The 12,145-nt window shown below is 40.1% G+C and overlaps 1 protein-coding gene and 1 non-coding gene across 2 annotated transcripts; one reads left to right on the forward strand and one right to left on the reverse strand.

The window, feature by feature from the left end:
• Nucleotides 1-5,786: 5,786 nt before the first annotated feature.
• Nucleotides 5,787-5,893, reverse strand: LOC141640085 (small nucleolar RNA R71). Its single transcript, XR_012542831.1, has one exon. It is a non-coding gene; the product is annotated as a small nucleolar RNA R71 (small nucleolar RNA).
• Nucleotides 5,894-7,428: 1,535 nt separating this feature from the next.
• LOC141640041 (uncharacterized) lies at nucleotides 7,429-8,484 on the forward strand. Its single transcript, XM_074449002.1, has one exon. It carries the CDS (start codon nucleotides 7,429-7,431, stop codon nucleotides 8,482-8,484), a length of 1,056 nt encoding a protein of 351 aa, XP_074305103.1.
• Nucleotides 8,485-12,145: the final 3,661 nt, after the last annotated feature.

Consider the following 12,145-nt stretch of genomic DNA (forward strand, 5'->3'; position numbering starts at 1 on the left):
TGGAGCTATCTGAGTATGTGGCAGACTTAAAATTCAGTGATGAAATGTTGGCACTTAGATTCGAGATGGGGTTAACCACAAATATCAAGAAGAGGCTAGCAGCTGGGCAGCCAAGTAACATGGATGATGTGTATCAAAGAGCTGGACATGCTGAGAGAATTGCAGATATGCTCAAGGAAGAAAAGAAAGAAAAGGGTGAGAAGAGAAAGAATGAGGCTGCAAGTGAGAGTGCTGGGAATAAGAACCAAAATATGAATCCATACCGATCTTTTTTCTCCAACAATAGGTAGAATGAGAGTGGAAACCGTGGGGGTTTCGGTTGAGGTGGAGCTTCGGGAGGTGGAGTGGTCACTTGTTTCAGATGTGGGAAAGTGGGTCATAAGATTGCAGATTGCAGAGTTCATGTGGGAGGTCAAGGCATGGGATTTGTTAATGTGAACCAGAGTGGAGGCTATCGTACTCCTGTGGAGAGCTATGGAAATTATAATCAGAGATCTGGAGGTGGCAATTATCAGAGGAGCAACAACAACAATTATTCTAATCAAAATCGCTTCAAGAACAATCAAAGCAATAATTTTCAGAAAATAATGAACAGTGGAAATCAGCAGAATGAGTCAGCATTAGCTGGCCAGAGTGGAGCTAAGAGTAGTGGGAAATTATTTATAATGGGAAAGGAAGCTGCTGAGGAGGATGCTCATGTTGTCACGGGTACATTTCTTGTTAATTCCGAGCCTACCTTTGTCTTATTTAATTCGGGAGCTACCCACTCTTTTATTTCAAGTGAGCATGCTAGGACTTTAAATTTGAAAGAATATGATGAGATAAAATACCTAGTTGATATACCTTCGGGGGATTCCATACCTTGTAGTCGTGTGTATAGAGATGTGTCGGTTAAAATTGGGGAAGCTATCTTTTTGACCAATTTAATTGAATTTCCTTTGGGTGGTTTTGAGGTAATTTTAAGGATGGATTGGTTGGAAAAATATAAAGCCTTTATAGATTGTCATCAAAAGAAAGTAACTTTGAGTGGACCTGAGGGAATAAAAGTGTCTTACAAGGGATTTGTAGTTAAACCAAAAATAAAACTTATCTCAACAGTCACCTTAAAAACTTGTTTGAGGAAGGGAGGTGAGTTTATCTTGTGTCACGTGAGAGACACGCGGGAGGAGATGCCGGGGCAGCATCTATACCTATTGTGCAAGACTTTCATGATGTGTTTCCCGATGAGATTCCAGGGTTACCACCTCAGGGGGATATTGATTTCGGTATTGACTTAAAACCGGGGACGGGACCAATTTATAAAGCACCTTATAGTATGGGACCTAAGGAGTTGGAGGAGCTTAAGAAGTAGTTGGAGGAATTGTTAGAGAAGGGCTATGTGAGACTGAGTGTGTCACCTTGGGGAGCACCTGTGTTATTTTTAAAGAACAAAGACGGAAGCATGGGGTTATGTATTGACTATAGAGAGCTGAATAATATGACTATCAAGAATCGTTACCCTTTGCCGCGGATTGATGATTTATTTGACCAGTTGAGTGGGGCTGGGATATTTTCTAAGATTTATTTGAGGTCGGGCTGCCATCAGTTGAGAATTAAGGATGAAGATATTCCAAAGACTGCATTCAGGACAAGGTACAGACACTACGAATTTGTTGTTATGCCATTTGGATTAACTAATGCACCGGCAGTCTTTATGGACTTGATGAATCGTGTGTTTAGTCCCTATTTGGATCAGTTCATGGTTGTGTTTATCGATGATATCCTGGTGTATTCTAAGAATAAAGAAGAGCATGAGAAGCATTTAAGGATTGTGTTGCAGACCTTGAGGGAAAATAATCTTTATGCTAAGTTGAGCAAGTGTGAATTTTGGTTAGAGAAAGTTGCATTTCTGGGGCATGTGATGTCTAAGGAGGGAGTGTCAGTGGATCCAAGCAAGATTTAGGTAGTGTCCAAGTGGGAAAGACTAAAGAATGTGGATGATATTAGAAGTTTTCTGGGGTTGGCTTGCTATTATAGGACGTTTGTAAAAGACTTCTCAAAAATAGCTAAGCCTTTGACTATTTTGATGAGGAAGAAGAATAAGTTCCAGTGGGATGAGAGTTATGAGACGACATTCCTAACCTTGAAGGAGCGCCTGACTACAGCTCCTATTTTAGCCTTACCTGAAGGGAGTGAGAATTTTGAAGTTTATACAGATGCTTCGAAGAATGGTTTGTGATGTGTGCTTATGCAGAATGGGAAAGTAATAGCTTATGCCTCGAGACAGCTGAAGCAGTATAAAGCAAATTATCCAACTCATGATTTGGAATTGGGTGCGGTGGGTTTTGCCTTGAAATTATAGCGTCATTATCTTTATGGAGCTACTTTTAAGGTATTTTCTGATCACAATAGCTTAAAGTACATTTATACCCAGAAGGAGCTAAATATGAGACGAAGGAGGTGGATAGAGTTAATTGGGGATTATGATATGGAGATAATTTATAATGAGGGGAAGGCTAATGTGGTGGCAGATGCACTTAGTAGAAAATCTGTCCATGCTTTGTGTAGTACTATGTCTAGGGTGAGGTTGCATGAAGAGGTGGAGAAGATGGGCATTTCTATGATTAACAAGGGAGATACAATTAGAGATTTGACCATTGAGTCAGAGTTATATGCTAAGATCAGAGAGAAGCAAGTAGGAGATGCTCGTGTGGCACGGTGGTGGGGCACAGTGAGTGACGCCGTGGTGGAGGGCGTGAAGAAACGGTTCCATATAGACGGTGATGGTAGTTTGAGGTTTGATGGGAGATGGTGAAAGGATTCAAAAACCCTCTAATTAAACTCTTTAATTAAATATCTAAATTAGTCATTAAATAGATGTTGATCTTATGCATGCATAACATAATATAAATAGAAAAGTAAGAACAAAGTTCCATACATTGATGAAATCGGTTTATAGGGCACAAGTAAGAACACCTTTCTATACTTGTTCTTGAGCTCAAAGTAAATGGATGATCCCATTAGTCTCAATATTGTGAGAACCTCCTTTCAATTGCACCAAGACAAACCCTTAATTCTAATTAATATATTAACTAGATATATAATTAGAGACCTTAAAATATAATCTAAAAATATTTCTTACTACTACTTTTAGTAATCTAAATAGTATTAGATTTTTGAACAATATTTTTCTAAAACTTATTTTAGAGAGATACAGAGAGAAGTGAGTAGTGAATTATCTAAGAAATGAATATCATGGAGAATAAGAACAATTCTTATCAAATAAAGAGGGGGGAAAACCGGTGGGTAGGGGGTGGTCTAAGGACCCAATTGATGTGACCATAATTAGCGCACATTTAGTCCCCGAATTAGCCTTGTTCCCATGCTTTTTAGTGCATATTTGGGTTATTTATTGTCTTTAGTTCTTTGTTTTTCATATTCTTTGAGGTTTTGTGTCCTTGGTAGGAAAGGAGTGCAAACCTTGCATTTTCATGGCAAAATGAGACTAAATTGATTGAATCCAATGACCAAGCATCAAGGAGAGACAAGATTAGAAGGCCTTTGTACATATTATAGTAGTTGGGCAATGATGAGGAAAGATCCTTGCATTCCCAAGGAAATCCCCAAGGATTTTATGAAGAAAAGGGAAGAAAAGAAGAAGAAGAAGAAACACTACTGAGCAAAGCAATCCACCCGTCTTCCTCTCGAAGACGCCCGTCCCCAGGACCACAATCCGTGCGTCTTCTACCAAAGACGCCCGGGCAACACTTGATTTTAAGACGCCCGACTTCGCCAAAGACGCCGGCAGAGACTCCGAATCCGGCCGTCCCGTGCCTAAGACGCACGAATTCCAAGACAGCGCAAATCCGTTTCTTCAAGCTTCAAGAAAGATGCCCTTCCTTCAGAAAATACCGGCGTTTCCCTAAGTAGGGACTTAATCGTCATTTAAGCCCTTAGTTAACCCTAATGCATCCACCTAACTTCCACTATAAATACCCCATTAGTCTAATTAGAAGAGCATGTTCTTCTTATCAATTCTTAGAGTAGTTAATATCAATCAAATCTCTCTTTAGTTTTGTAATCAACAATTAATCAAGTTTTAATACAAGTTTTATTTCCTTAATCTCTCTTTTGTTCATCCTTTATTTTGGGTAATTGAAGATTATTTGGGTTATTATTGGGAGATTGACAACCTCTCAATCAAGCATCAAGTACTTCTATTATTCTTTGCTTTATTATTGGAATCATTAGTAGGTATAATTCTCTTAATCCCTTTTTAATTATTGCTAATTACCTTCATTTGTTCATCATGTTTCACTTTGTTGGTATGATTGACAACCTTGCTAGCATGTTCAACATGATAATGAGTGAGTAGTTCCATAGCTATGGTTAATGGGTAATTAGGGGAAACCAACATGGGGAATGATTCATGCTTAAATTAATATGCTTTCATGGTTTATTTGCTTGCTTGTTTTGATCTCAACTCATGCACATGTATGTTTGATGAAATGTGAGCCTATGAATCCTTGCATTTTTTACCCATCACCTATCTTTTCAATAAGACTTGCAAGACATAAACCAACTCGAGTCTCATTAGACCATGCATGTTGTTGAGTAGGGAAGATTAAGTCGACTTGTAGGTGTTGTACAATCTAATCGATTCGGCTCCGGGACCCAAACTTTCCTAGGATTGTAAGATATAACCCAACTCAATCCATCACAACAATAATTGCTTGCTTATAATTCGAGAACATGTTTGTATGATCAATTCCCATGAATCCCCTATGACCCCATGACACCCTAGTGCTTTTTATCAATTGTTTACAACCCTTTCAATTCATCTTGCTTATTTACTTTCATTGCTATTTAGTTTAGTGACCTCCTACATCAACCCAAATTGTGACACTCCTAAGACACCACTAGTTGCAATAGAAATCTCATTTCAATTCCCGTCCCTTGGGATCCGACCTTTACTTGCCTCTTTACTAATTGTAGAGTTGTTTGTGAAGTTATAAATTGTGTTTTGGTCTAGGTGCTTCCAACGACAATTGTTCCGAAAAATAGAATATAGCATCCGAAATAGTCCGACCAAAAATGGCGCCGTTGCCGGGGACGGTGTTATCTTGATTTAGATTTTCTTATATTGTTATTAGTTGTGTCTTTCTTTGCCTTGAGGAAGTAAAACTCCTCAAGGTTTGTTCTAGATGTTTTCGAGTTGTTTGATATTTTGCATGTCTAGAAGGTCACAAGGTGATTTGTTACCTTTTGATCGTGAAATTGAAAGAACTTTGACAACCAATAGAAGACTTGTTAGGAGAAATTTGAGAGGTATTAGTGAGGTTGTAGATATTCAACCAACTATTGAGTTCATCAACCCTTTTGCAAGAGAAGGTGAGGAGAACCCAAAACAAAATACAACACAAAATCAACCCACAATGCCTAAGTTTTCATCACATTCCGTACCTACCAAGGAGAACCTACCCAATGGTACTCCCACACCACAACATCTAACCGGAAATTTCTTTGCCAAATCCGCATTTATCCAATTAGTCGAAAGGAGCCAATTTTGGGGGATGCCTAGTGAAGACCCTCATTCTCATATGGAGACCTTTTGTGACTATTGTGATGCGATTTCTCAAACCGGTGTAACTCAAGACCAAATTCGATGGGTCTTATTTCCTTTTTCTCTAATCGGCACCGCGAAACAATGGTTGAAGGGCCTTGATAAGGCCACTCTAGGAATTGATTCTTGGAAAAAGTTGGCTCTAGCTTTCTACAAAAAATTCTACCCACAGGAAAAGACTAACATGCTAAGAGCTCAAATTACGGGTTTTAAGCAAAGGGATGAAGAATCTTTGTATGAAGCTTGGGAGCAGTTCAAGGGAATTTGTCGCTCATGTCCTCACCATGGACTTAGCGAGTGGTTCTTGGTACAACAATTTTGGAACGGTCTATATGAAGATTCAAGGAACATTCTCAACATGGGATCAAATGGAATGTTCACCGAAGTTGATGACAATCAAACTTGGAATAAAATTGAGGAAATGGCGGTCTATAACTCACAATATACTACACCTCGCTAGTCTACTAGAGGAGGAAAGCATGAAGTGGACTCCGTTACTCAATTGGGTGCTCAACTTAGTGCTCACATTGACACAATCAATTTGAAGTTTGAAAAAGCTATGGCTAGACTTGAAGAAGCCTCAAAATCACCAAAGCATCATGTTAATGCCATGACGACATCCTCATCAATCCCAAGTAGGATATGTGAGAATTGTGGAGCTTTGGGACATGACTCAAGTGAATGTAGGGGAACAAATGAACAAGTGAATGCTTTCCAAGCATACAAGAGGGGTACCCCTTATTCCAACTATTACAATGAAAACACCAAATTCCATCCAAATCTCTCATACAAAAGCCAAAATGTTCAAAACCCTCAAACAACATACACCCCACCTCCCATGAGAAACCAAAATCGAAGACCCTTTTACAACCAAAACCAAGGTTACCAAAATCAAAATCCATACAATCAACAAAATGACCAAGGTTTTGATGTTCAAAAAGCGGTCCTTCAAATGCAAAAGAACCAACAAGAATTTTTCACTCAAATGCAAAAAGATAGTCAAGCAAAGGAAACCACCATCAACAACATCCTAGCTCACACCAAAATGTTGGAAACCCAATTAACTCAACTAGCATCTTCAAGCTCACAAAGACAAAAGGGGCAATTACCACCTCAAAGTAATCCCCCAAGACATGAAACGGTTAGTGCCATTCACTTGAGAAGTGGTACAAGGTATGAAGCACCGAAGAAGCAAGTTGAGGATGAAGTTGTGGAAGCTAGTGATAAGGAAGAAATTGTGCAAAACTCCAAAGATGGAGAATCATCAAAGGAAGAAATTTCAAAGAAAAATGAAGACAAGGTCAAGGAGAAGGAGCCCATTGTGATTAGACTTCCTTTTCCAAGTTGTCAAGCCAAGCCCAAATTTGATGACCAACTTGGAAAGTTTATGGAAATTGTGAAGAATTTGGAAGTCTCAATTCCTTTCACGGAATTAATCAATCACGTGCCGGCCTATGCGAAATACATGAAAGACATCCTCACAAAGAAGAAGTCGATCCGGAAGCTTGAGACTATCGCCTTCACTAAGGTGAGTAGTGCAATACTTCAAGGGAGTTCACCTCCAAAACTCAAGGATCCGGGAAGCTTCTCAATACCATGTACCATTGGCGACACCACGATCAACAAAGCCTTATGTGATCTAGGGGCTAGTGTGAGTGTTATGCCGTATTCGGTGAGTAAAAGGTTGGGGGATAGGAGAGCTTAAATGCACCAATATCACACTCCAAATGGCTGATAGATCGACGAAGACACCATTAGGGATATGGGAATATGTTCCCGTACGAATTGGGAAAATTTTCATCCCGGTGGACTTTGTCATTGTTGATATGGAAGAAGATAAGAAGTTGTCTAAGATTGATTGTAGCTTTCTGGTTGAGAAATTGGTGGCTAGAATCAGAGGATGGGGGGCAAAACATTTGAGCTATGCAGGCAGGCTTATATTGGTTAGGTCTGTATTGACTCAGATTCACAGTTATTGGGCTAGAGTTTTTCTCCTCGCTAAAGCCATTGTTCATAAGGTTGAGAGCATTTTCAGAGCATACTTGTGGTCTGGTTCTGATGAGCATCATAAGGTGCCTGCAGTTGCTTGGGATAAGTGCTGTTTGCCCAAAGCTCAGGGTGGACTTGGGATTATTAATTGCTATAATTGGAATATTGCTACCCTTGGGAAATACATCTGGTGGGTTGCAAATAAAAAAGATAGTTTGTGGGTAAGATGGGTGCATCACCTTTATATCAAACAACATGACTGGTGGCAGTATTCACCTTCTATACATTCTAGTTGGACTTGGAGGCAACTGTGCAAAGTCAAGGATATTCTTGCTCCTGGTTTTGTTCAGTGGCTGCAGGTCCCCTACTCTATCTCTCTGGTTTATAAATGGCTCTCTGGATCTCAGGTAAATGTCCATTGGCAACCTTATGTCTGGAATAGGTTGGCACTACCCAAGGTGAATTTCATTAACTGGTTATTCATACAAGGTAGACTCCTTACCAAAGATAGGTTGGCTAAGTTTGGTGTGATCAATGATGGTGCTTGCTTCCTGTGTGGAAATATGCAGGAGACATCCCTGCATTTGTTTTTTGACTGTCCTTTTAGTCTGCGATGCTTACGTCTGCTGCAGACCTGGCTTGGTTTTTACTGGACTGTGGATATTATTGATAACAGTCTGAAATGGAGAGGAAAGTCCCTACTGCGTAAGAAAATCATTCTAGCTGCTCTTGCCAGTCTGGTGTATAATATTTGGGAGGGCCGTAACAAATGTAGGCCTGAGACTGTTAGGAAGCGTATTCATGATACTCTTCGTGGGAGATTGCATATGCTACAAATGGAGAAAGTTCCTAGTAGGGATATGGTATGGGTTCAGGATGTCATTTTGTGCTAAGTTATGTAATGTTGTGATGAAATTGCTATAGTTGGTGTATGTACTTCATTGCCAAAAGTTTTAATGAGAAGATTCACATTCCACCAAAAAAAGATATGGAAGAAGATTCCAACATTCCAATCATTCTAGGAAGACCTTTCTTACACACCGCGGGTGCGGTGATTGATGTGAAACATGGAGAGCTCACTCTAGAAGTGGGAGATGAGAGTATAACTTTCAATCTTGACAAGACTATGAGAGCTCCCAGTTTACATGAACCATGTTTCATGATCGATCATTATAGCCGGAAGGATGATATGAAGAAGTCGGAACTCCAATGGAAGAATAAAATTGAAGATGCTCCATTCAAAGAGAAAGTGAATTGTAACAAAGAGAGCTTACAAAGCTCACCAAAGTCAAGCAATGAAGAAGAGGGCCTCATTGGCCAAAACAAGATAATGGGAGAGTTGTCTCTATCAACTCAAGAGATCTTTAGTGATCAAGTGGATGAAGTTTGTGGTCTTTGGGACGATGAGTTTGAAGGGATTTTCAATCCCTACATTGGTAATGCTATCGATCAAGACCAACAACAAGGGCAAAGATCTATTAAAGAACTTTATCACGACAATGAACAAGCTTTTGATTACTTTTTCAAGGTGTTGAGCAACATCAACACCACCTTGGACATGCCCCCTTGACTTCTCATCAAGAATGAGAGTTTGGTGGAGTCCTCCCTAAACCACCATTTGTAAATATTTCTAACTCTCTAACTCGCATTTTAATTCTTAATTTGCATTTTTTGTCAATTTTGGATTTTTTATACTTTGATCAAGATAATTATCATGTTTGAGAGAAGTGAGGAGGGACTAATAATTTCAATTAATGTGTAGTGCTTTAGCTTAGTGTGGGGATAGCAATTGCCTAGGCTATTCATGCCTTAGTAGTGCCCCCACAATGAAGAACACGAGATTTTGAAGAATGAAAAATGACAAGAGATATGCAAGGTACACGGATGGAACTGAATCCGGGTAAAAGGGGTAGAACCCGAGCGGTTTCAAGAGAATCCGCCCGTCTTCAGACAATCCGGGCATATTGGGCAGAAGACGGCCGTCCTTCTGAGCTGAATTTTTGAAATTTTTTTTGACTGTTAACGAATCCGGGTGTCCTGCAATAAAATCCGCCCGTCTTCATAAAGACGCCCGTCCTGAAGGGAAGACGCCCGTCTTTTTGGCTGAGGAAAACAAGAAAAATCCCTGGAAAGGAATCCGCCCGTCTTCTCTGAAAGACGCCCGTCCTGTGTTTTCAAATCCGCCCGTCTTTGCTGCAATCCGCCCGTCTTTAGGCGAGAATTTCCCAACCCAGAACAGGCAGAATCCGGGCGTCCCGAAGGAAATCCGCCCGTCTCCCCCCTGCATTTCAAATTTTTCGGGTTTATTATAAACCCCATCCCACATTCATTTCCTCATTCCTTCATTCAAAACACTACCCATAAACCCCATAACTCCAAAACCCTCATCCTCTCCATTACAAAAACAAGATTCCTCAACAACATTCACCAAAATCAAATCAAAACATCCTTTTAACAACAAATTAATCACTCCTCTTTCAACAACAATCAAAACCAAGCACAAAATCTTCAACCTTTGAGTCGATTTTTGAATTCATAAAGGCAAAGCCTTTCATCTTTAAATCAATTTGGGTGCACTAGAAATTGAAGATTTTTGTTCTTTTCTTGGTTTATTCATCAATGGCAAAGACAAAGGGAGTAACAAAAGCAACAAAGGCAAAGGCACCAAAGGCAAAGGCACTCTCATCAAGACAAAAGAGTCTTCAAGCAAAGAAAGCATTGGCTATGGTGGTAGCTAGCCCAAACTTGGAGGTGCAACAACAACAACCTCCCATGGAAGCAACAACATCTACTACTCCGGAAATTGCTCAACTTTCGAACTATCCGGAGGTAATTTTCATTTCCAAATCCCATAGGGACACTTTTGCCAAGTTTGCTAGTAAATCATTTCTATCCACCAAGTTTATTTGTGAAGATGCCTTAGATAAGTTGGGTGTCCTTGAGCAAACTAGAGCCTTCTTTAAAGCCATGGGGTTGGAGAAATTGTTTACAACAAAAGAATTGACATACCCCTCCCTTACCTTAGAATTTTTGAGTTCTTTGAAAGTTAACAAGGTTGAGACTATGGAAACCATCGAGTTTCGCCTAGCTAATGTTAGTAGGCATATCTCCTTTGAGGAAATGGGTAAAGCTTTGGGTCTTAGTGATTCACCGAGTTATTTCAAAAATGTTGGCAAATATGACCCCGACCCTCTTTGGGAGGCGATTTCCGGAAGGAAATTTGAGAGCTTTCATGCTAGTCGCGCTCTATTAGTCCACCATCCGGGCATTAGAGTGTGACACAAGGTTGTAAGGAACACCATCATTGCAAGAAAAGACACCAACCATTTCACCAAACTCGATTTTGTTCTTCTTGAGTCGGCCTTGAACATTGGAAGGGAATTCACCAAGCCTTTCAACTCTCTAAGACTTTTGGTGGATAGATGGCTAAATGTTGATTGTGGGAAGCAAGGCACTACCGTCATTGTGAATGGAGGCCTAGTCACTCTTTTGGCTAAATACTTTGATCCTAACTTCAACAAGGATAGCAAGTATGAGGCAAAGAAGGGTGGTCATCTCATTGATATTGATACTATGATAAACAAGTACAAGTGGGTCTCTCATAACCCTCTTGACACCAAGTATGGGTGGCGCACTAGTGAGGCTAGATCTTTTACTTTGCCTTCGAAGATTTGTCGTTTAAGTGTCCACCGGACCAACTATCTCCTTCCCCTTTCAAAGGAGGCCGAGTACATCATCAAACAACAAAAGGGTGAAATTGAAATGCCCTCCTCTTCCATTGTCATGCCACCCTATCCTCTCAAGTACCAAGAGTTCAAGCCCGAAGGTGTTGTAGCAAGCAAAGATTATATGACTCTTCTTATACAAGAGATGCATAAGCAAGCCTTCAAGGACCGGGAAAATGCTTACTTAGCACAATATCCACCCCTTCTTCACTTAGCTAGGCAAGCACTACTTGACCCTTCATGTCCTTTGCCTAGTTGGGCGGATAGGGAGGTCTTCTTTCCGAGTGCATCTAGGGGTATTCCGGGTGATGATGAGGTTGTTGGTGATGCGGTTAATGCGGTTGTTGATGATAACATTGATGAAGAAGCTAGTGAAGAAGGAGAAGAGGATGATGAGCAAGGTGAACAAGAAAGTGAAGAGGGAAGTGGTGATGATTCCACTTCTAGTGAGGAAAAAGATGATAGTGATGATATGATGGAAGATTAGCAAACTATGGAGGCTCCTACCCTCTTGAGGTTTGTCTACTTCTCTCTTTGTTGTATTTTATTAATCTTGATCATTGTTGGAGTAGTCCTAGCACCATAGAGGACTAACACCTCGGCCCCATTGAGGTGTTCTCATTTTATTGTTCCCACTTTTAAAAATCCAAAATGACAAGTTTAGTTTCATGCATTGCATAGTGTGTGCATGAACTACACCCAACCTTAGGACATTAGCAATAATGTCTAACTCGGTTTGGGGAAGTACATACATACACAACGGGAGGTAATCTAAATTATCCTCTCCGTCATAAACAAAAACCATGCATCATGTAGTATAGATTAGTGT

This window comes from Silene latifolia, unplaced genomic scaffold (genome assembly GCF_048544455.1).
Source record: "Silene latifolia isolate original U9 population unplaced genomic scaffold, ASM4854445v1 scaffold_70, whole genome shotgun sequence".
In the NCBI taxonomy this organism is placed as follows: Eukaryota; Viridiplantae; Streptophyta; class Magnoliopsida; order Caryophyllales; family Caryophyllaceae; genus Silene; species Silene latifolia.

What these genes read in the sequence shown, in the direction of transcription:
- LOC141640041 (XM_074449002.1), top strand. Translation starts at nt 7,429, where the DNA reads ATGGAAGAAGATAAGAAGTTGTCTAAGATTGATTGTAGCTTTCTGGTT.